This window comes from Pleurodeles waltl, chromosome 3_2, assembly GCF_031143425.1.
Source record: "Pleurodeles waltl isolate 20211129_DDA chromosome 3_2, aPleWal1.hap1.20221129, whole genome shotgun sequence".
In the NCBI taxonomy this organism is placed as follows: Eukaryota; Metazoa; Chordata; class Amphibia; order Caudata; family Salamandridae; genus Pleurodeles; species Pleurodeles waltl.
This window is the reverse complement of record NC_090441.1, coordinates 44,607,346-44,632,513: the sequence shown is the minus strand read 5'-3', so window position 1 is coordinate 44,632,513 and position 25,168 is coordinate 44,607,346. Positions and strand designations below refer to the sequence as shown.

Here is a 25,168-nt window from a genome sequence, read left to right as displayed (position 1 = left end):
AAGTCACACCTGACTCCCTCTCAGACACTCTGTTTCATCAGAGCTGTTCTGGACACAGTGCAGTTTCAGGCTTATCCTCTCCAGAGCGGCGAGTCGAGGATATTCAGGCTATGATACCGATGTTTCAGCCTCTAGCTTGGATTTTGGTGAGACAGACCCTGAGGTTAGTGGGCCTCCTGACCTCCTACATCCTTCTTGTTACTCATGCTCACTGGCATATGCAGTATCTGCCGTGGGACCTTAAGTCCCATTGGGCGCAGCTTCAGGAAAATCTCTCCAACATGGTCTAGATCTCAGAGGGAACCGCAGAAGATCTGCTGTGATGGCTGATGAACCGCAATTGGATCAGTGACCGACCCCCACTCCCTTCCCCAACGGAGCTGAATGTGGTGACAGATGAGTTACTTCTGGGATGGAGAAGCCATCTGGAAGCGATGGGGATCAGAGAACTCTCCGGCAGAGTCAGAGATCCACCTCAATCTGTTGGAGATTTGCTTGGCATTAAAAGTCTTTGTTCCTTCAATCAGGGGAAGACTGGTGCAGGTGTTCAGGGACAACATTGCTGTGCATACTGCAACAAACAGGGTGAGGTGGGGTTTTGGACCCTTTGTCAAGAGGCTCTGCATCTTAAGACATGGTTGGAATGCCAGGGCATTTCCTTGGTGGTTTGGCTGAGTTTGTCTACTTCAACTGCCAGAGTAGATGAACTCAGCTGAAGCTGTCAAGCAGATCACAAATGACTTCTCCATCTGGAGGTGGTATAAAGACTCTTTCAACAGTGGGGAGAGCCTTGGTTAAATCGGTTTGCTGTTCCTGAGAAAGTGCAATGTCAGCAGTTTTAGGTGCTGGAGTTGCCACGGCGGCTCTTGCTCGGAGATGCTTTTTGCTTCGAGATGATCTCTGGCCTCCTTGTACGCCTTTCCGCCAATATCACTGCAGCTCAGAGTTCTCCAGAAGATCAGGAATGACCAGTCCCAGGTTATTCTTGTGGCTCCGGTTTGGCCCTGGAGTGTCTTGTGTCCTGAACTGTTAAGCATGACCATCAGTCCTCCAATCACAATGCCTCTTCTGGAGGATTATTTGTTGCAGCAACAGGGGTGGGTTCGGCGTGCAAACCTGCACACCCTTCACCTTCATGTGTAGAGATTGACTGATGACGTCTTATAGCTTTCAACCTTCCTTCTGAAGTCTGTGATGTTATTCCGGCATCAGGTGCCCCTCCACCAATTCGGTATACGCCTGCCGCTGGGATAAGTGTGTGACATGATGTGATTCCCATTATATTGACCCCCATTTCTGCACATTTATCTAAGGTTCTTCTGTTTGCACTGTTAACCCAGCAGGGCTCTGCTTTGGGCACAGTTAAAGGTTATCTTCCAGACATTTCAGCAATTTGCGGTAGCCAGACTAACCTTCTTTATTTAAGTCAACTGTTGTGACTAGGTTTCTTAAAAGCTTGCAGCACATGTTTCCCCCCCCGGTCCATTTATCACGGCCCAGGGTTATCTGAATCTTGTGCTCACCTTTTTAATGTGTGTAACCTTTGTGCCTTTGCACAATTGCTTTTGACCATAAAAACTGCCTTTCTAGTGGCCATAACATCGGCCAGTTGGGTCAGTGAATTGTAGGCACTCTTCACACCCTCTCTATACACCTTCTAACCTGACAAACTGGTCCTCCGGACGGTACCTCCTTCCTTCTGATTGTTGTTACTCCCTTCCATGAAGGCCAGAACATCACCTTGCCTACCTTTGCTCTGCCTCAGCCCTCCAAAGTGGAGGAAAGACTCCACCGTTTGGATCTAAAAAGAGTGTTTTTGTTCTACCTTGACCACACAAAAGGGTTACAGGTGGACAATTCTTCGTGGAGTACATAGGAGCTAAAAAAAAAGGGAAGGCCATGCAAAAACTGACCACCTCAAGATGGATAGTGGTCTGCATCAAGATCTGCTACGCTTTGAGCAAGAAATAACCCCTTTGGGTTTGCATGCTTGTGCCACCATAGCTAAGGCTGCAACCACTGCGTTAGACCGCAGAGGCTCTGTCACGGACATCTGTCAGGCAGCAGTGTGGACATCTTTGCACATGTTTACCAAACAGTACTGTCTGGACAGTCAGGTCCTTCATGACTGGCACTTCACCTATTCGGTGCTACAGGACTTTTTGATTTAAAATTTTATTTGCAGACCCACGGTCAGGGAGGCATTGCTTGGGTATCTATTCTAAGGAAAGAAATCTGTGGCTAGAAGTCTCTATCAGATGAACAAGTCACTTACCTTCGGTAGTGCCTTATCTACTAGAGACTCTATCTAGCCACTTATTCCTTACCAACCCTTCCATCCTCCCTGCTCTACGAGCTGATCGCAGTATAATGTACACCATTCTCAGGGCCTTTGTTTTTTCACACCAGTGGTCAGATCTTATCGTGGTTCCGCCCTCCTGGCATGGGAAAGTGCAAAAGCAACCAACGTCAGCCTGCTGGAGTGGCGCCTACACAGGTGCCACACATGTCACTTCCGGCTTGGACGATGCCTTCACAGAGCCAAACAACGTCACCTACCGTCATGCAGGGGTTACTGCTTAAAAACCTTCCAGATCAAGCCTGGTGCCTTGGAATTATTATTCTAAGGTAAGGATTCCATGGCTAGAGAGTCTCCACCAAATAAGGTATTTCCAAATCTAAGTAACTTGTTCATTTGGTGCGGTCTTAAGTATACTGCTCCAGTGATGGTTAGGAATGTTCTGGGAACATCTCACAATATGTGCCAAGAACTCCTCCAGTCACCATCAGTTCTCTCCTTTACTTTGACAAAAATAGTTTATTCTCTGGTAATCTTTTCCCCTCCTTTTTTTATTCAACATTACCTTTATTTCTTCCACCCATTCATAATACTGAATTCACCATTACATTGTCCCCTTTAAAGCACCCTAGATTTCATTAATACTAAACCTCCTCCTCCCTACATTGAATTATATTAATGCTAACCTTAGCTGTATAATTAATTCAGTTTAAATAGTTGAATGCAAATTATATGAATGCACATTAAACTAATTCATACATTAAATTAAATCAGTGTATTCTGTTATTTTGATAGGAACACTAACCCAAATGATCTATTTTAGTGTGTTTAAACTAATATTATTCGAACACTAGCCCGTAATTATTGTAATAACATGTTACAATTGATTACAGTAATGGTAAGCCTAACCCTAAATATGAACAAAAGTGCATTAATCATTTATTTACTAGCAACCCTATTAGTGAATTATATTTAGGTTGTTTACCTGATGCTTCAGCAATTTGCCAGTATAGCTCCATAAATGCAGACAAAGTAAGGATGATTTCAAAATAGTTGCAAGGAAATAAGTGCCAGACGAGGTAAAGAGGGTGCAGTAAAGCCAAGCAGAGATGTCAGTCTTTTGTTCACTGCAGTCTCACATGTAGTCTAACACTTTTCCTCTGTCAATTTAGTATATATCAACTTTTGTCAAAACAGCTCTGAAGTAGAACCTTTTGGACAATTAGCAAGACTTCTCTCATGCTTCTTGAGTCTTCTTCCAAGGCAGCTTTCAGTATATCATGAGGGCATTTCAGATGTCCTTGTATGAATAGGTACTCTGTGAGTCCTGTCTTATCAGGTGTAGGCTGCTTAAGTTCAGTTCCAAGTGAGCTGCTGTACAAACCTATTAAAGCATCGTTAATTTCTTCAGAAGGTGTCTTGCAGGATTGCCATAGTCCACTGGCAGAATTCCTTTGGTTTTCAACGCCATGCCTCTCCTGAATGCTTTAAGTAGTTTCTGCTGTTAGTCGAGCAACCCCTCTCTAACAACTTAGGAGCAGTCGTCTTTTTTTTCTTCTAACTGCCTATTTATTACACTGATGTTACTAAAAGCTCAGCCATTTCGCTAATGATCTTCCTCTAACTGAACTAATCGATCCTATCTGTGAAATACAGTGTATGCACACTGCTTTTTCTATAATGCATTTGCTGTAGGCTAATTTGATATTTGGTCCTTATGGAGGTCCAAGGAATCAAATGTAATACAGTTTAATGTTATGGTGTTGCTTCCGTAAGGGCCCTTGTTACAACTCTACCTGAAATTTAGTATGACCTTCACATGCTCAGTACTTTGTATTATGTTAGTGCAATATAGTGGCTGTTGATAACTGAACTATGTAAACGGCTGGTGTGCAAAATATAGTACATTTGGCCTCCAAGAAAGGTCACGAGGTTGATAAGGTGACTCTGGATTCAGTGGTTTCATAGCTGTAATTGGGCTGCAATGCTGAGATATATGTTGCCACTTGTTTATTCTTCACTAGGAAAGCACTTTAAGCAGTGCATGGGCGAGTCTTAAGGTGGGATTTGGCCAAGATGCAGGCGCTCTTGAGTTGCCACTTTGAATCCTGTTTATCAAATATTTATTTAGAAACACACAGAGCTTCGTTTGCAAATTGGGTTACTGGTTGAACTGAGCCTTTTAATGTGATTATGCATCTGCCTGAGGGCATGGAAATAATGATAAAAAGGGCTGTACCTATAAGGTAAGTGGTGATCCTTTGTGAACGTTAAAAGCCATCAGAGACTAGTTACAGGTTAGAAGGCTAAGAGGGTGCTGCCTAGCCCATTGCCTTCCAGAAAGCATGCACCCCTCTGGTCCCCGAAACAAGCCTGGCCTGACAATCAACTGCATCTCTTCAACCACGTCTCCCTTCTCAGAGCCCAACAGAAGGCAGGATCCATTCCTTGTCACTGGAGACACAATTTAAAATTCAAGAAGGAAAAAATTGAGTCTTTGGCTGAAGTGTGTTCCACTCATCTACATATATTGAAACAAAAGTTCTAGAATAAAGTTCATGTGTACTAGTGACAAATGTTTGCTGATGGGTCCCTTAGTTGAAGAGTAGTTACTGTGGAATTAAATATTTCTGCCACAAAGCTAATTTGGTAAATTGCCTGCCTGAAAATAGATACAAAATATTCTGTTTTCTTTTATTTAGGTAGCAGATAAAAATGTAATTTTCCTTTGGTCTTCCTCATGCCAGTATTCCAGATGGTGCATAGAGCCTCTCCTTTGAACTTGCATCACTATATAAATGGTTATAGTAATGATACATTAGTTTGTAAAACAAAATCCTGGGATTTGACCATTGTGGCTGTGGTTGATTAAAGTGAGTTTGTAACCCAAATGGTTGTAAAGAAGTGGTTGCATAGCTTCAGTGGGAATTTGCTCCTGACTGTGCCTGTAGCGGTTAGACTGAGATTTTAGAGAATACTTCTAGGTTACTATATGACCACCTACACATATTCATTCCATGTATGTGACAGGGTGCTAGGCACTCCAGTCGCCTTAAATTTAGCAAGTTGATGGGAAGGGAATACTTCCTAGGTACCTATGTGATCTCCAGAGCACTTGGACTGCTGTAAGTATTTATCACAATTTTAGGACACGTTGCCCATAAATATTCCTACATTTGCAATAACTCTGGGTTTGTGAGAACTGCTAACACGCAATCTTTAAACATTTAAATTTAGTTATTTCCCACTTTTGCTGCACTTGCACCGGGGGCGGGACGACACTCACTCCTCCATCCTTATGTGGAAGCCACCGTTGTTCTTGACTCACATAAGTCAACGTTGTCTGACTGTTTCAAGACTGGTCAACACTCAGCCCTGAAAAACAAAAATCCTTCAACAGATCCCAAAAGTATAACCAGATTATGGCCAGTCTCTGATTTTACCTTTTTTTTTTTTTTAAATATGTTTTTATTGTTTTACCAGCAGAGTGGCAACATTTAAATGAAATACAAGAGGTTACATTATGTTCAACATGCAGTATACATGTTATTATTACTTATGCACATTCTGTAAATCCAGTATGAGTGTACAATTACCCGAGTTGGGTTCTGAGAGTTGTGTTTCTCCACACAAGGTGTATTCAACATGTGCGTGGTAATTCAAGAGTCAAGATAACATAGAGAGAGAGAGAGTAAGATAGGGGCTGAGGCGGCCCCAGAGGGCCCGGACCAAGAGGAAGGGGGGGAAGGGGGAGCAGCAGGGGAGAGCCCAGGCAGGGGGGGGAGAGCCAGCCGCCGCAGGGGCAGGAAGCACACCCCTCGTCCCATGCAGAGCGAGTACGTGTTCATCACTGCGACAACGCCCCACCCATGCGCAGCCGAATCGCCCCCAGGCCACAGGGGACCAGCCCGCTGTTAGCCGTGGGTCTCCGTACATGGGTGGCGGGTCACGATATTAAGGACCAGCAGGGTGCGAAGTCCCTCATCCCTGGTGTCCGCCGGGGCCCGTCGGGACTCCGATAATGCTCCTAGGGGTACCTGTGAGGGGCATTACAGTTTTATATTGGTTCATCTTTTTTTTTTTTTTTTCTCTTCGCTCTTTCCCCACCTCCCCGAATTCCTTAGTCGGTCTATATGATACTGTTTTACTGTGATCATTGATGTGATATCCTTTATCTCTTGCACATCTGTTTAGGGGGGCGTTCATCGTCTTTGTTTTCTGCGGCTGACAAGAATAGGTTCCATACTTCTAGGCCTTTAACTAATATACCCTTGTCCAGTAAATTCTGTAGTGTTTGTGTTTCTGCTTTGGTCCATCGTATTACCTCTTCTCGCCACAGGGCGATACTAGGAGCGCCAGGGGCTTTCCATTTCATGGCAATGAGGCGTCTATACAGCACCAAAGCCAGGGCAATGCATTTATATGTGCGTTTGCGTTTCTTGGGGTGGGGTGGGGTGTTATGCCCAACAGGCATACCTCAGGAGTAGGAGACAGTGCGGTGTCTGTCCATTCGGCTAGTAACGTTACTATCTCTATCCATGTGTTCCGGATCGGGGGGCATTCCCATGTCATGTGATAGAAAGTGGCCTCCTCTGTGTCACATCTAGGGCATGTTTGCGGTGATCGGGGAAACATGCGTGTTATGCGGTGTGGCGATAGGTAAGTCTGATGCACATAATTGAAGTGTGTGTATCGGAAGCGGGGATTACGTGAGACCTCACGAGTCATTTTCATTGCTTGTTCCCATGCATTGGGGGATAGTGGTTCCGGTAGCACACAATCCCATTTATTTTTTGCTTGTTCCTGTTTGTGTTCCGCTTGGGTTGTAAGGATGTTGTATATGTTCGATATATTTGATGGAATATTCGTGGTCCCCAGCAGCTCATGGAGCAGAGGTGAAACATCTGGTTCTAAGTTGCCCTTTCTCCAGTATTCTCTCATTACCTGCCTGACTGCTCCGTAAGCTATAAATCCTCCCCGGCCCAGCGCGTGCGTGTCTGTCGGTTAGTGCCTCATAGGTTTGAAGTTGTCCGTCCTGATAAATATCTCCCAATGTATGTATGCCCCTTCTACCCCGCACTTTCAGGCCCACTTTTGCTGCTATTTTAGCTAATGTCGGGTGAGCCAGTAGTGGAATCCTCGGTGAGTTTTGCTGATCTTTTGCGTTTTGCAAGGCGTATCGGCCCCAAGCCCAATGCGCGGTGTGCAGCAGCACGTTGTTAGTGTGTGCTGGATCAGTTCGATTCATGAGGTATTGCATTATTTCTGTGCCGCTGAGCTCTAGTGACACTCTGTGTTTCGGCCCCGGTTGGATTACCGACCCATGTAGATATCCATTGTATATGGGCAGCTGCGTAATATGCTTCAAATTTGGGGGTGCCCAGTCCCCCCAGCCTGAGCGGTTGGAGCACTTTTGTTAGTGCAACACGTCTACGACCATTGCCCTATATTAGATCCGTTAGTAGGCTATTCAGTAGTCTAAAAAAGGAGCTCGGGAGTATCAAGGGCAATGCCATAAAATAATAAAGTAGACGGGGCAATATTATCATCTTTGCTATAGCCACTCTACCCATTGGGGATAGTGGAAGCAAGCACCAGAAGGGTAAAGAGCCCCTCGTTGATCTGATCACTTGGCCAAGGTTACCATCACTAAGGTCTTGATTGTCGTGGTATATATTCACAGCCAGATATTTAAATGTTGTATAACACCATTTCAGGCCACTCGGGCTCGTTAGTGTTCTCGATACCTCTGGGACCGGGCGCATAGGGAATATGCAGGATTTTGTCCAATTCACTGTTAACCCTGCCACCGAGCTAAATTTTTCCAGGCGTTCCAACAGGCCCGGTAGGGTTCCCGTGTGGTCTCGTAGGAAAATCAACGCGTCATCCTCATATAATGATACTATCTGGTATGTCTGGCCGTCCAATATGCCCCATGCGGGGGCCATTATGCGAAGGCGGGCGGCCAGCGGTTCCATCGCTAATGCAAATAACAGTGGGGACAGCGGGCATCCCTGTCTAGTGCCTCTACTAATGTTACATTTTTCGGAGATCGTGTCACCCGTCTTGACCCTGGCTGTTGGGTCAGTGTATAGTATTTTCACCCAGCTAATATACATTTGCCCGAAGCCCATCCGTTTAAGTGTCTCTGTTAAGAATGGCCAACCTAGTGTATCAAACGCTTTTTCTATGTCCAATGAGACTGCAACCTGTTGATTACCCTCTACCAGGGAGTTTCTCATTAGACGCAGCAAATTCCTGATGTTGTGGAATGTGCTGCGACCGGGTATGAAGCCTGCTTGATCTTGATGTACCAGCTCTGATACATATGGGAGCAGGCGATTAGCTAGTATTTTGCCAAGTAATTTACAATCTGTGTTTAGTAATGATAATGGCCTGTATGAGCGGACGTCCAAAGGGTCGCGGCCTGCCTTCGGTATTACTGCTATCAACGCCTCACGGCACGAGTCAGGAAGTATGCCTAATTCCAAAGCTTCCTTTAGCATTGCCAAGTATGGGGCCAGAATCTGCGGCTGAAACATGCTATAGTATTCTATGGGTATACCATCGCTGCCGGGTGCTTTGCCGTGTGCCAACTGCTGCAATGCTCGTTGGATTTCAGCTATCTCTATCGTGCTATCTAGTTCTGTAGATTGAGCAACGGTCAGGTGGTTCAGGGTGACACCGTCGAAGAAGCTGTTTAAATGGGCGTTGGTGGGCGGAAGTCGTGCCTGATACAACAAGCTATAGTACTCTTTGAAAGTGTTGTTTATCTCTGCCTATGTGTTAACTATCTGGCCTGAATCTAGTCGGATAGCGCCTATGGGGGTGTTACGGCGTTCGTTTTTTATAAGCCACGCTAATAATTTACCGGATCTGTCGCCCTCCGCGTGTGTGCGTGCCATGTGATGGCGATAATCAAAGTGTCTAGGGCGGTTATCTGACTCGGTCCATTTGGAGCGCATGTTAATGATCGTTTCCAATGTTATGGAACCTTTAGCGAATTCGCCTTCAGCCAACTGAGTTTCTTGTTCTAATGCACGGAGTTCTCGCGCCAGTGTTTGCCGCACTCCTACTGTGGTTGCTATGCAAACCCCTCGTATAACTGTCTTATGTGCATCCCATTCGATGGCCCTTGTGCTGGCTGTCCCTTTGTTCGATGTGAAGTATGCTGAGATGTGTGTAGCAATATCCTTCCTAAAAGGGGGGTCTTGTAGTAGGTGCGTCTGTAATCGCCAAGTAGGGATACATGAGCGAGGTCTGCCCCATCTTATTTGTACTATGAGTGGGCAATGATCTGATATTACCCTAGCGTAATACTCCGCTTTAGTTATCTTATGTGTTAGGTTCTGTGAGGTGAGGATGAGGTCTATTCGGGTGTGTAATAAGTGTACTGGGGAGTAGTAGGAGTACACTTTTTTGTGCCAGTGCAAGTGCCTCCATATGTCGATCAGTCGACGTTCTTCCATCCATGTGTCCAATATTTGGGCATTTTTCATTGTTTGGGCGGTCGTGAGCGGGGGGTGAGATCTGTCTTTGTCTATGTGTGGGACGCAGTTCATGTCCCCCCCCCCCCCATATACATGTTGAAGTTAGGTCGCTGGTTAATTGTGAGGCCTTGGTTTGTAAAAATTCACCTTGTTTGATGTTGGGGACATATAGTCCATTTATCATAAGTTCCTCCCCATCCAGCAACCCCCTCCATTGTATAAACCTGCCCTCCTTGTCCCTTGTGCTGTGTTGTACTGTGTAAGGGACAGCCGGCGCTATCCAAATCAGCACCCCTCTGGCGAAGGAGTCGCCGCCAGCACTATATATTGAGCCCAACCAGCTCTTTTCTAGCCGGGCAGCCTCTGTGGGCGTAATGTGCGTTTCCTGTAGTATCGCTATATGTATGTGATGTCTTTTTAGGAACGCGTGTATTCTGTGACGTTTATTAATCCTGGCCATGCCCTTAACATTCCAGGTCATGAAATTATAACTGAGTTCCTTATTCATTGCGTTGTGTTGAGGTGTAGGGAACTACCTGCGCTGCGCCCGGTGCCCCCGCCCCCCCCGCACCGCCCCCAGCCCGTCACCCTCAAGCCCCGATGAGTGAAGGGGTAAGCCCACAGTGGACTAAAGATAGAAAAAGAGAGAGATAGATATAACAACAAAAAGGATATTGCGGACTGAATGCGTCCGTTAAGTAGAATGGCACAACTGGTGCCTAAAGAGTCTTCCAGAGAGACCAGGTCCATTCGGATACCGTTCAGGTATAGGGGGGCTCGTGGGTTCCTTGATGTCGGGCCTTTAGGTGGCCCACCTGCAGGATATTTCACGCTTCTTCAGTTCCATTTGCCTTGCGCAGCTTTCGGTGAGTCAGTCATAGGTACTCGTGCTAATGGCAGTCACTCGCTGAGGGGCTCGGGAGCAGCAGCCCGATGCCGGCGGTCCGCAGCAACCCCGTCGCTGCCGCCAACGAAGGGGAGCCATGGCCGCCAGATCTACATGTTTAAAGTTCGTCTGCCGATCGCGGTGTGAGGTCCGGACCCGCCAGCAACGGAGAGGGGGATGGGCTCATATCTCCCCCATGTGAGGCGGAGTCATTAGTGTCCGTTTCGCTCCTGCCATCCAGCGCCCCACGGGCGAATGAGTTTGAGTCCTTTATTGTTTGCGCACGCTCCAATACCATTTGCGTTTTTGTGGGGCGGAAGGATGTTTTGGTGTTTTTTTTTCCTTTTCTTCCTGGAGTTAGCGGTAGTCCATTCTTCGGATACTGTGTCTTCCTTAGTTGGATCGGCTAATCCTTTAGCATGGATCCATGTCCATGCATCTTCAGGGGTGGGAAACATTAGGGTTTTCTCGTCCATGACAATGCGTAGTCGCGCTGGGAACATGAGGGAGTAAGTGATGCCTTTTTCACGTAGCAACTGCTTAACCTTGTTATACGCAATTCTTCTGCTTTGTACCTCCATTGTGTAATCGGAGTAGGCAGTTATTCTGTTGTTTTCGAGCATGATCTGGTCAGACGTTCTGAAGTGCTGAAGGACTAAGTCTCTGTCTCTATAATTTAGGAAGCAAGCTATTAGAGGTCGAGGCGGTGCTCCCGGTCTAGGCGGTCTGCCTGTTATTCTGTGTGCCCTTTCGATCACTAATGTTGTGTTGGGGTGCTGCTCTTTAAGTGTGTTCCTCAGCCAGGTCTCTAAGAAATCCTCTGCCTTAGGTTGCTCGATTCTTTCTGGGATTCCAAGGAATCTGATGTTGTTACGTCTGGAGCGTCCTTCAGCTTCCTCTGCCCTGCGTTGTAGTAGTGTTATGTCTAGTTCCATTTTTTGCATTTTATTTCTCATTTCTACTACTTCTGGCTGGATAGTTTCTAGTGTCTTTTCAGTGTCGTGAACCCTTCCAGTTAATTTGCGGTGGTCGGCCCGCAGCAATGAGACTTCCTGCACTGCGGCGTCAATTTTCCCTTCTAACGAGGATTTAGTGTCCATTATAGCTTGCATAATTTTATCGAATTGTAGGGAGTGCGTGCGTAATGTTTCATTCAGCTGTAGCTGGGTGAGCGATTGCGTTTCTGCTTGGCCAGGCGGTTGAGGAGGGTCTCCTTCTCCCGTGGACCCCGTTTTGGGGTGTTTTGGTTTGACCATGATTTTCTTGTTGACCTGTGCCAGTTCGTTACTCTAGGATCACCGGGTAGCCGCCTGCCAGGAGTGATTGCTCACGTCTACGGTCCTCCCTCGGCGCGTCCACCAGTTCTTTTGGTCCGTAGTACAGGAGGGGGTTGCATGCATCTGTTTTGATGTTCGTGTCTGTTTTAGTTTCTCCGTTTTCCTACTCCGTTTTATAATTGTGACCCAGTCCGGTGCCCAGCCGATCCCCGCTGTGCGGCAGCCGCCGCTCCCGGCGACCAGCAGGACCCGGTTGGGTCCGCTGGTGTGTGTGGTGCCCCTCGTCAGGGGGAGACAGCCCGGAATTCAATGCTCCCGGGAATTCCCAAGTTGCGAGCACTGATGATACCGTTAGTGATGCCAGTGGACTGGTCAAGTTCGTCGCAGCCCCACGCGGCGCAGCCCGGCAGGAGCACCAGTTCCGTCAGGGAGCCGCAATACCACCCCCAGCTCCCGCGTCAGCAGAGCCCGAGTGCCCAATTCAGGCCAGGATGTGAGGAGTTCACTGTGCGGGCGAGGTAATTGGCTTATCTACTTAGCTTTCCTTTTTATTATGACTGCCGTGGACCAACAGCAAGGGAGCAGGCCGGGAACACACGGGTCCACGAGGATCCAGAGCAACGCCGCGCGCCCACCCAGCCGGTAATGTCAGGGGTGGTATCTCCCATGCCCCTACTCCACTGATGCCAACTTCGTTTGAGCAGGATCCTAGAGGGAGAGAACAATCTCCCTACGCACCGCGACTCGAGTCGTGTCGCCGAGAGAGGTGCCGCACTACGACGCTCTGACAAGCCTGGGCGCCCAGGGCCCAGCAGGGGGACTACCAATCAGTCTCACCGGGCAGCGCGAGTCTGGTGGCTGCTCCGCCGCCGTGGGCCGCCCGCTGAACCGGGTCAAGCGTGGTCCCTGGGGCCCCAGCACAATCGGGCCGCGCCCGTGTTAAATGCAGTGTTCCAGCACAATGGGGGGCCACAGCGAGTGACTCAAATGCTGTCCTGTAATTATTTGTAAAGCTGGTGACAGATTGATGAATATTCCACACAGGCCGCGGGGTCCCGGTGTAACCGCGGTCCGCCGAGCAGCGCCGCGCCGGGTGCCCCAGCAGGCCCGGCGCCGTAGGAACAGCTCTGGTACGGACGACGGGCCTCACCCACTTCCGCCCCAGCGGCGCGTCCTCCAGGACGGGGATCTCCCCGTTCTCCGCCTCCCTCCGGTCTCCCGAGGGCCCCTCCAGACAAGCGCCGAGCGCCTAAAGCCCAGGGGAGGAGCTGGCCCGAGGCCCCAGGAAACCGACTCACCAGCCGCGGTCGCTGGTGCTGACACTGAGGGCCGCTAGCTCCTCCTTGACGCTCGATGAGACGCCGGCCTCGCGGAGAGGATCACTGCCTCGGCCAGTGGTCCTGAACAGTCGAATGGTCGGCGCCCGCCTCATAGAGGAAGGTGGGCGCCGTTTCCAGGATATTAATGTGGGCCAGGCACGGAGCTGCAGTATTATCCTGCTGCTCCGGTAGCCATGTTGGCCACGCCCCTAGATTTTAGCTTTTGAGCTTCAAAGCTGTATCAGCAGTGAACTTAGATAGTTTAAAAAAACAACCTTCTAAATACCTTCCAATTAGAATTCAGAGTAGGTTATAGCACACCGACAGCTATGCTCAGAATTACCGATTATGCCCTGCGCATTCTTGATAATGGTGAATTATGTATTAATTCTCTTTGAACTGTCATTGACACGTGAGACAGCCAAGCTTAACACCCTTCTTGAAATCCTAAGATACCACATGGGCATTGAAGGACCAGTTCTCAAATGTCTTGCCTGAAAAATATCTAATGATCAGCAGATTAAATTGAACAATTCCCTTTCTAGTAGAGTCTCTTTGTCACAAGGATTTTCCCAGTGGACCATTGTTTTGTTCTCCTTCTTCTGCTGTTATCTTGAAATTCCGAGAGTCCCACCAATTTGTCTATTACACTTCAGTTAACCTTAATTTTCCTTTTTTGGGTGACATAACACACCTTGCCATAATCTTCGAAGCCATAACAACCTGGATGACTTGCCACTATCTCAGACTTAACACACTCAAAAATGGGTTTGTTTATCTTTCTGCTTCACCTTGATGTTTCTGTTTAATACTAACTAAGCTCCCTTAACTTTGATTGGATACAAGAAATTAATTTCTAAATTGCTGGGTTTGTTCCAAGCAAGCAGTCTACCCTCCACCTCACATCAGAGCAGCCTTATGCATATTGGGGTCTGTTGTGTTCCGAGAACCAGTTATCTTGGTAACTAATTGATTTGACCTCATCTCCTCAGTTCTGATGACTTTTCAAAGGCTTCCTGTTGAAGCAAGAGGTGCCTTTAAAAGGGCCTGGCAGTTTTGAAGAATCAGTAATTCTAGCTCTTCTTCCCATTTCCTCTCCCATATATTTACATTTTCAGGTGGTGGTCTTTACTGCAGACATTCTGAGGCCTTCCTTGTGCCCCCAACATTTGATGTTCTATTGTTTGTGATTGGCTTGAATATGGCTTTTTTTTTTTTTTACATTTCAATGCAGCCGCCTGTTAACCTTAAAGGGAAATGGGGTGGGTAAGAGTTTTTTTTATTTTTGAACAAATAAGCAGTGCTCCCAAGGACTACTGCCTACTCCTAAAAATGTGTTTTTACAACATTGACCAAGGGGAAGGTGTCCTCAAGAGACCCCTTCCAGTTTACAAGTGGGATACCACTTCCTTCTGAGGTGTCAGTGACCTATCAATGATTGTCACAAACCATTGATACTGTAAGAAATTGCATATTGGGAAGGATGCCCTAAGAACCCCTCTTTCAATTTGTGATTTGGTATGTAGTCGAAACTTATTTTGTGATATGTTACTGAATCACAGTTTAGGTTTTTCTACTTCCCCAAAAGCTATCTTGCGGTAGCAAAGGCTCTGATTTTGCAAATCTGAGCTTTTGCAACCGCAAAATAGCTTTGAACATAAGGCCCTATTTTTCTTCGGTGAAAGCTAACATCCTGGATGTAAACTCACTGGTCTGGCAAGTATGTATAGACTAAGTCTCTTGTGTTCAGTCATGGTTGCTGCCATTTTGTTTCGACATCAAGGGTTTAAACAGTTATCGGCAGCCAAGGCTTTCTATTAACTGCATTTGCATCTATATATTTACCTTATGTTTACAAGTAGAGAGCAGATGATCGGTCAGGTGATAGCAGAGGAAAGAAGTAGCATCCATTGGTTGTTAGTGATTTCTTCTATGATGTTACCATATTCTTACATTTGAAGAGGTTGTTTTCAGAAATAATCTAACCTTGTTTTCTGCTTATTTGTCAATGAGTTAATTTTTATCCTGTGGAAAAGCCGCAAGGGTTAAACTGAATCCGTTTTGCTTATAATATGCATACATCTTTATTCAGCATTGTATATTTGTAATAATTCCTTGTTTTTTTTTTTACTACTAGTAAGATGGCTTGTGCAGTTGAATTAGGGACACTGCTCCCTGTTAACTGTGTTAGGGTTTTTCTCTCCATGACATAACGAAAAAGGCCTTTTTATGCTCTTATTTGGTCTCATATGGTTTCATTTGCTTTTCAGAATCCACAAATGATCCTGAAAGTGTGGTAAAGAAATACATGGACAACCTGGACAGCCCTCCGGATGAGGTGAGCATGATGACCAGTGCATTAGTTTCTGCATGGGTTAGACCACCCAGTGTTTTCAAACTAAATTAAAGAGCATTAACCCCTTAATTGGTGAGCCCAACCCTCTCCTTTTGGCACTTAAATCTTCATTATTTTTTCCCACAGAAGATATTCAGGCAACATATGCATCCTTTTTGTTCTTCATGTTGGTGTTTCTAAATGAACCCACAATTTGTGGATTTCCCAGGACAGAACCAATAAAATAAAAAAAAAACATTTTTTTTTATGTGCCATGGGTGTTTTCTTTTAAGACCGGCATCAGCCAAAGGTTTGCTGTGCTAATCACCTTCCTCCCAGCTTTCACACAACAGAAAGAGTTGTTAAAAAACACACTTCGTTTTCAATTTTGTAAGTTGTAATTAATGCTTCCTGTTTCTGTGATTGCTTCACTTGCAGTTTGTGATGGAAACAGGTGTGAAACCCATGAGTGAATTCTGAAACCTATACATTTCTGAAAAGTAACCAAATCTAGCAACATTACAATTTAGCGAGTGTAGATCACTCATTGATTTCCAAAACAAATTATTTATTGAAACCAAAATCCAATTACATTTAGTAAGAAAAACACAAATAAATGACAATATTTGCATCTGTCATTTTCTTCTCTGATGGATGATTTACAAAAGTAACCGGCTTGAACTTCAGACACTTCGGTTGCAGGGATTTGCAGTGTTTGTTGGTTGTGTAAAAACATCGTATACCTAGAGCCTGCAACGAGCTATAGTTTATTTTATTTGTTGTGTACTGACTATGCATCAGTTTATAAGGTAATATCCAGTGAATGAAACTGGATATGAATTATGTATTTCTGAAAGGTGTTCAAGAATCTAAATTTAGAAATAGTGTTGATTTCTACGACTCTGAATTTGGGTTTACCAATAATATGTGATTCAGAGGGCAGTATACAAAATGTATTCTTTCTTCTGCACTACCTTTCATTTGGAAGTCAACAAATTTAATGAAATTCATAACAAATGTTCCACTGTTCTGTGTTCCTGCACTTCTCTCAATTATGACTGTACCCCACTTGTGTGCATGGGCTAATCACTCACAACGGGAAAAGCAGATGCTATGTGGAGACACCAAGGTTTATTCATTGACATTGCAATCTTTCTAGCCATGTAGGTAGCTGTAGTATTTGGGCTCTGGGTCTGCTGGCATGCAGGGAAACGTACCAATCCAGACATTTCTGAAATCTAGACAGCAGATGGAGTTCTGGGTGTTCTTGTTTACACAGACCTCCATAGTTTTTCCTACACAGAATGTCCTGCTAATATCGGACTTCGGCTTAAAATTAAAATGTTCTTCACATTTCTGAGGGGACTATGTGGGGATCCACAAAAGTGCTACCCCCTAGTGTGCCCACATTTCTCTTGATAGGAAAGGTGCTTACTTGATTCGGTCGGACGAAGCGTAGGAGTGCTAGGTAGTAAGACCAGCCATTTTCTGGATATGCAAAAATTTTCTGTAAAATAAATACAGTTAAACTACTGTGTTTTTTGACCCATACTTTGATGTTCACAGGACATTTTGGGTGAGATCACTTGTGAGATTCAACGCAATCCGCACCACCTAGGATTCCTCTTTGTCACTAGATTTCAGAAGTGCCTGTGGTTGGTAACTTTCTCTAGATGGCATCCAACACCATACTTAAACATTGCAGCACCTTTGATGGAAAGAGAGGAAAATGGGTGCTTCAGTACACTAAATAAATTTGACCTTTACTGCTAGCAATTTCCAAAATCTAATTATGCTGGACGCATTAGTAAAAGGCAGCATGTTTTTCTTCCTAGCTCTGCGCATTTTTTTAGTTGAAAATGTTTGTATGAGGAGTAATACAGTCAAGTACATCTGGACTAAGCAATGTGTTTTTCATTTTTACCAAAATTATATGGTATATAATCAAATTCTGTATTTGAAAAGACTGCTTTTAATGATACAATTAATATTAACAGCCACATCCCAACATTTCCAGCATTTCTTTATTTTTCTCTTCCTCCTCTTCTCTGATTTAGAGAACATTATTAAATCATATCAAGCCTTCACCCAGATGTCCAGACAATACTCCCTCAATATATTCTTCTATGTTTGCATTTATGTCATGACTTTCTTAGTGTTTCTAGGATAACAAGGCTAATCCTACCTACTCGCCTTAGAGGTGGTCCCACTCCCATATCATAATCCAGGAGAGTAGAGGGCACTAGTTTAAAAAAGGGTAAGAGGTGGTAAGGGATGAGAGAGAAAGAGACAGTAAGACAGACCCTCCATTCTATCAGAGTGGTTGCTACAAGACCTGGACTAGTTTCTCTGGTACAGGTTAGCACTGCTTTGCTGTGACAAACTACAACTCCTTGCCAAGAAGGAAAAATAGAAGACTGTGAATATTGAATAACTAAGTGTGCTTCTATAATAGGTAATAGTAATGTCAAAATGGTGATGCGGCTTCATCGTAACTAGCCCCCAGGCAAGCCAGAAAGCTCACACAAGAATCAAAGTTGAGTTGCACACCTCTCTACCGCAAGGTAGAATGTAGTCTCCAAAGCCAAAAAGGGAAAACTGTGGTCAGCTACAAAAGGAGGTTCCAAGTCATCAAGCTTAATTTCAGGGGAGCTCAGGGTTCCATGAAAAACACAGAGCTAACAGGAGAAAGAGAAAAACCACAATGGTGGGGGAACAGAAGTGCGAATGTTTTGAAACAGTTGATGTTGCCAGACATAGGGCCTGTGCCTAGATATTTGTGGACAAGTTACTCCGTCACAACGGTGACAGATATCCCGTCCTCCAAAATCTAAATCCCGTAAGATATAATGGCCCTCCCTTACTTGGAAGTCAATTCCTGGTCCCCTGGTGGCTGGGGCAGTGTGTTTTGGATCCAACTCCGGAAGCTATTGTAGTCTCTACTATCCCGTCTTCCACCTCCTCCATGTGTTATGATTCCTGATTTTCTTATGTGGCGAATTGTGTCAAACCCTGACAATATATGCATCAACCAATACTAGGTGCTCTTTATACTCCTTCCCTCATGTCATATTATACATTACATGCTTACTATTCAAACCACTGAAAAGAGGTTAAAGGTTCCGTTTTAACCTCTTTTCAGTGGGAATGTCATATTATACATTACATGCTTATTATTCAAACCACTGAAAAGAGGTTAAAGGTTCAGTGGTAATCTTGTGCTATGTTTATTTTCCCTCGTCGCAATGAAAGGTCATTAAAGTAAGCTAACATGTTGTTAGGACAAACTTATATAAAATGTATTTTTTAACTTAAAAAGAGGAGAAAACGTTGGGTCTAGCAAGGTTACGTAGAGTGACATAAAAATGATGTGCTATTTAAAAATAATACGTGTGAAGTTCTAATAAAAGGAGTTTATAAAAATTTGAAGTATATAGAACAGTTAAAAATAGTATATAAACTTAAACTTGAATGTTTATGGAGGTTTAATAACCTCCTGTGCGCTGACTTATTTGTGAAAACAAATGGCTATAAATTAGAAATACATTTTGCTTAAGAAGCCAAATTCTTTTTTTTACACTAGGATCTGCAGTAGAAACATGAGTTATCTTGTGCATAAACCACCTTGACTAAGCACTGTAAGAACTTTTGTTCTTCAAATTCATATTGTTTTGTTTAGGACTGCATGTGAATCTGCAGCACTATATGCAACAATCTGATAGCGAATTATAGTTGCAGATTCCTTTCCATAGACTTTCCCCCAGGCTTCAGTCTGGATCCAGAGATTTTTCTTCGTGCAGTACCCTTGCGCGATGTTAAGTGTCGTCGGTCGACTCCGCATCCCTTGTTGGCGTTGTGGTTGCCTTGCTGACATTAGTTCTTTTCTTTACGTGGCAGCCTACAGGCAGATCCTGAGAGAGCTACCCTTACAGCTGCTTTTTGACTGGCCTTTTGACTTTTTCAACATCTCAGCACACTTCTGATGCACTGAGATGTCATCAAGGAAGACCAGCTTCAAGTCCAGCGACTCCTGCCACCGCATGATGTCCGTGACAGATCTGCATATGGTGTGTCATGAACCCGAAGACTGAGAGCCCGCTCCCTCCAAGCTGCTCGCGGTCCATCTCCACATCGCTTTCTGTCGAGAGGAAGGTCCCGAGACTGTTCGCAGAGCCATTATCACTCGTCCTCGTCCTATTCAAAATTGTCAGGACATTCAGGTAAGCCCAAGAAGAAGTCTAAGAAGCACAGCCATTCTTCGACTTTACCCCCTCGGTAGCACAACTCAGGAGAAGGAGTATCCTCGCTATAGGCTTCCGTCTTTGGAGCCTATTTCTCGGTCGGCTCTGTGCCTTCCAGAGTTTTCAGAGACACCCCTGCCTAATTAAAGGAATTTCACAAGACCATGCACCTCCTCTTTGGGCAGTTCAGCCCTGTCGGGGAGCCTTTGGGCCCCGCATGGTTGGAAAGGGCCCCTTCAGGTTCCATGCTGGTGGCTTTGGGCTTGGATCCGAGGGGCAACCAGGGATCCGCTTCCGGATCAGAACTGGTGTCGCTGGTACCGTCGCAACCTTTCCCGACGACGGTTTAGGCGTCGATGCCCCTGACGTTGACTGATCCCGCGGGTGGTGTGGATCCTATACTCATTACGGTCTCTGACACGGAGCTGGACCGACATCACTCGACGCCGATTCCGTCGGGGGCTTTGGTTTCTAGATCTGATCCTGCCCCTTATTCTTATGGGAATGAGTTTGGTGAGAGTATGGTGGGGTCGCTGGACCCTTTGGAATTCCATCTTGAAGACCCTATGGACTAGGCTCAGGAACTGGGTGAAGCCAGCAGCCTGGATACCTCCCCTAACACTGGTATGCTTTCTCCCCCTACCATGGCTGTGAAGGAGGGTGCTTTTTACTCCATGGTGATGCAAAGAGCGGCCAAGGTCATGGGCCCGAGCTGCCTTTGGTGGCTGTCAGGACCCATCTCCCGACTGAGGTGCTTCAGCCTGGGGCTTCCAAATCAGAGCCCCTTTTGCCCTTCAATAAAGCCCTCATGGATGTCCTGCTGGGGACTTGGCCCAAACTCAGCACAGGGTCTCCTGTTAATAGGACAATAGCCCACCACCATAGGCCTGCGCCAAACAACCTGGCTTTCCTGACTCAACACCCTACTCCTGAGAGCTTGGTCATCCAGCCTTAACATCCCATGGCGCGTTCCCTTCCACTCCCTCAAATAGGGAATCAAAGGGGCTGGACCACCCTGGAAAGAAGCTGTTTTCTTCCTCCAGCTTGGCATTGTAGACTGTGAACGCCACATGCCTTTTGGGTTGCTATGCGCATAATTTATGGGACACGGTCATGCAAGTGCTGCAACAGGTCCCAGAGGAGGCCCAGGCCATTCTCTCCCTGGCTGTTGCTGATGGGAGAGACGCAGCCAAGTTCACAATCAGTTGGTGGCTGGAGACAACCGACTCTCTGGGCAGGTCAGTTGGTTTGATGGTGACCTTGAGGCGCCAGGTCTGGTTAAGGACATCTGGCTTTTCAGGGGCTGTCCAATCTACTTTGTTGGACATGCCCTTTGATGGCACCCATGTTTTCGGGGACAAAACAGACTTGTGATCGAGGGCTTTAGGGAATCACAGGCTACAGCCCGGTCCCTTTGCCTCGCAGCTGCCACTCAACCCCCTCAGTCTGCTTTTTGCTCCTTTTGTGGTAACGGAAGGGGTGTCCAGCCACAGCCGTTTTTCACCAGCCACTGTGCTGTGCATGCTGCCCAGCCTCTGTGTGACCAAAGACATGAGATCCAGCATCTGCGTGGATCGAGGAGCCACTGGTCTAGCCAGTCCACTGCCCCCTCCCCCACTCAGCTGCAGCCTCCAAACCTTTGTAGTTTGGTGCTTTCTCACCAAGGATCAGTCAGCAGCAGGATTTACCATCACCTACCCCACTGGAACATCATCAGGTCAGACATGTGGGTTTTACAAATACTTTGAAGGGGCTACTCCCTCCCTTTCGAGGCTACCTCTCCCTCCATGCCACCATCCTACGATCGGATGACAAGGTATCACTTGGCACTACTCCCCAAGGAGGTTATGGCTCTCTTGGCCATCGGAGCCACAAGTGCCAGAAGTAGGTTGTGGTTGTTATTCTCACTACTTTCTGGTTCCCAGAAAAGGACAAAGGCTCCGCCCTATCCTTGACCTCTGGTCCCTCAATCTCTTCCTCAGGAGGGAGAAGTTCAAAATGCTGGCTCAGGTTCTATATGCCCTGAACCCAGGAGTGCATTGGACTTGCAGGACGCTTATTTTCACATTCCCATCCTGCCTGCCTACAGACGTTACTTGAGTTTTGTGGTATGTCACAAGCATTTTCAATTCACCGTGCTCTCCTTTGGCCTTACCAGCGCCTCTTGGGTGTTCACCAAAGTGATGGCAGTGGTTGCAGCTCACCTGCACAGGTTAGGGGTTTCAGTTTTCCTCTACCTCGACATCTGGCCATTGAAGGCGGGCTCGCCCCAGGCTGTCATCTCCCTCCACCAGACTATGGCGGACCTCCTCCATTCGCTGGGGTTCACTATAAACGTGCCAAAGTCACACCTAACTCCCTCCCAGATGCTACCTTTCATCAGAGCTGTTCAGGACACAATGCAGTTTTGGGCCTATCCTCCCGAACAACGAGTCCAGGATATTCAGGCTATGATACAGATGTTTCAGCATCTATCCTGGATTTCGATGAGAATGACTCTGAGGCTGCTGGGCATCATGGCCTCCTGCATCCTTCTGGTGACTCATGCCAGATGGCAAATGCGGGCTCTGGATTGGGTTTTGGCAACAATCACTTACAACTTTATTCCCTGTGAAATCAATTTTCTATCATCTCTATTGCATTTAAGTAAGACCTTAAAAACCTAGCTTTTTTATAGAGGCCAAAAAACGTCCTATTCCACCTTGATCAGCAGTATCTTTTAGCGACAAGAGACTCCAGTAGTAGTGATAGTGCAGTATACAAAAATTGCCAAATAATGTATAAATCTGGTGAAGTGCCTATAGCCGAAACTTCTATAGCTTTTTGTAATACTTTGTCGTGCCAAGATCTAGAACAAGATGGTATTCCTACTACAGACATTTATTTGAAACCAGAAAATAATGGTGGTAACCTTTCCTTTTTAGTACAGAGGGACCAGTTTCTGTTTGTTTCTTGGATCACAAAGGATTTCCTGAGGCAGCTGGTGTTTTCTGGATGCCTCTTCCTGTCGTGGTTTTGTGAGGTAAAAGGGATCTTAGATTTTGTGACTGCTGGTGGTGTATCCACAGAAGGGTTTGCACCCTATTTTGTTTGTTGGTAAACAATGTTTTCAGGAGTAATTCAAACAAGCAAGGTATATACAGTGGATGGAACATCAATTCACCAATGCTTAGCTTGTAAATAGATCACAAAATGTAATTATAAAGCAAATAAGTATGCTGGACACTAGACGATGAAGAAAGATATAGTGCAAATACTGATGTTATATTGAATTCTACAAAAATGTACATACAATTATAAAGATATGTGTGTGTGTGTGTGTATATATTTGGTAATAACAAAAAGCACAGTACATTCGGCATATTGACTAATTTTGGGTGATTTTAATCTTTATCTATTTCATAACCCTGTTGAAGACCACATTCAAACAGTAGCAACGGTTCCCGGCCAAACTCTCCCAGTAAAGAGTAGGAAAGATAAGTTAGGGGAGAAGTTCATATGCATCTGTGAATCTGTAGGCCTCTTCTTGCTAAATGGTCTGAGGCCGGCCGACATCCCGCCTGCATGGACAAGATCTTCTGAGAAAACGGTTTCCTACCTAGATTACACACTGGTAAATCCTGCTTTGTACACATTAGTGAGTGACTTTAGAATCATGGACTGTGTGGAAAGTGGCCACAAGCTGCAGACAATCAGAATTCGATCTTCACCACATAAGCCAGAGGAAGTGGCTCTCCTGAAAGGTGTGATTGGCACTAAAAACCTAAAGCAACTGAAATGGTCATCTAATAACTATGAAAGTCAAGCTGAACAGGCTCTATTGAGGCTAAAATTCATGGCTACGGACCTAGCAAATTTGACAACGTTCTGGGAGAACTTTGTTGTTGATCTTACAAACCAAGTTCCCTCAGGAAAGGTTAGAAAGGGAGCAAAATTGAATTATTATAATCACTCACATATACCGCAGCGAGTTCATAGCAGGGAAAGCGGAAGTAGGCAGACTGCTAAGGCAACTGTGCAAATTTCCAGAAAATGGATCACTACTGTTCGCCCTGCGAGAGCAAAGGAAAATGGTTAAAAGGGATTTATGGTACTTTAAAAAATATCAGCAGGAGATGCTCTGGGCCAAGTTACACTATGCGTCTAAATCATCTGATTCTAAAAGATTCTGGAAACTTATTAATTCCATTGACAAGGGTCCAAAGGCAGCTAACAACGCCAACATAACAGAGAAAGCTTTGGTGTGCCACTTAGTCACATCTAAGGGAGCTGCCTGCCAGAGAAGGGGTGCTGACTCAGGGGCTCCCTAATACTTGGGAACCCGATGTCCTGAATACCCTGAAGATCACAGAATCAGAATTAACAAAAATCATTGGGAAGTCGCGAACTGGCTGCGCACCTGGCCCAAACAGTTTACCGCAAGTGTTGTTTAAACAAGCAACAGAAAGATATCATGTTTCAGCTTATTAAGAACATTAAGGAAAATTATCAACCTTTTATCATTTTTGTCCAGAAGACGCCTCATTCAAGCATTAATACTGTCCAGCTTTTATTTTTTAGTCCCCCCCTAAATATGTAATCGGAAGGCTACAGATCGTGCAGAATTCTGCTGCACGTCTGCTAAAAAAAATGTCCCCAGACATACCTTTGTCATATCCGCTCTGGCCTCTCTTCATTGGCTCCCCATAAAGCAAAGAGTCAAATTTAAGGCGATGTGGATGACTCATAAAGCCTTGCATAACAGTGGGCCCAAATTTCTTAGACAAAATGTCTTTTTATATTCCGACTAGGCCCCTCAGGTCCATACGCCTCGCTTTAAGAAGGCTAGATGGGGAGTCAACTCCTTTTCAGTAAAAGCTGCACAACTTTGGAACACTCTGCCTCTGGGACTTCGTCATGACCACATTGAACTATCCTTTTGCAAGAAACGGAAGACATTTTGATTCTCCTTTTTGGCACTTTTATGGCATTGATAAGATACAGATATCTCCTTTAGTGCTGGGAAGCCCCTGGGTATCCATGTGCTCTATAAATCATTAACATAACGACTATCTAACATGCTATATGCAGATGACCTATTGCTTAGCAATACTAGAATTGGCATGCAGAAACTGCTAAACAACCTACAAGAGTGCAAGAACAAACACATTTTAGATTTAATATGGTTAATTTCTAATGATTGCTGTCAATCGTAGACCCACTAGTCAACATAAATGGTATCTGAATGGGAAGACCTTAGAGGAAGTAACCTCGTACAGATACCTAGGAGTCATGCTAGAGGCAATTATGCGCATCAGAAAGAAGCAATTAAAAATAAGGCG

At 45.5% G+C, this 25,168-nt stretch overlaps 1 protein-coding gene across 5 annotated transcripts in view; it reads left to right on the top strand.

Moving 5' to 3' along the window:
• DTX2 (deltex E3 ubiquitin ligase 2) overlaps positions 1-25,168 on the top strand; it is a 357,713-nt gene that overhangs the window by 234,989 nt on the left and 97,556 nt on the right. For all 5 annotated transcript variants that reach the window (XM_069226713.1, XM_069226715.1, XM_069226711.1 and 2 more), the window contains one exon: positions 15,542-15,609. In XM_069226713.1, coding sequence (XP_069082814.1) covers positions 15,542-15,609 — 68 coding nt within the window. The remainder of the gene's footprint in view (positions 1-15,541; positions 15,610-25,168) is intronic.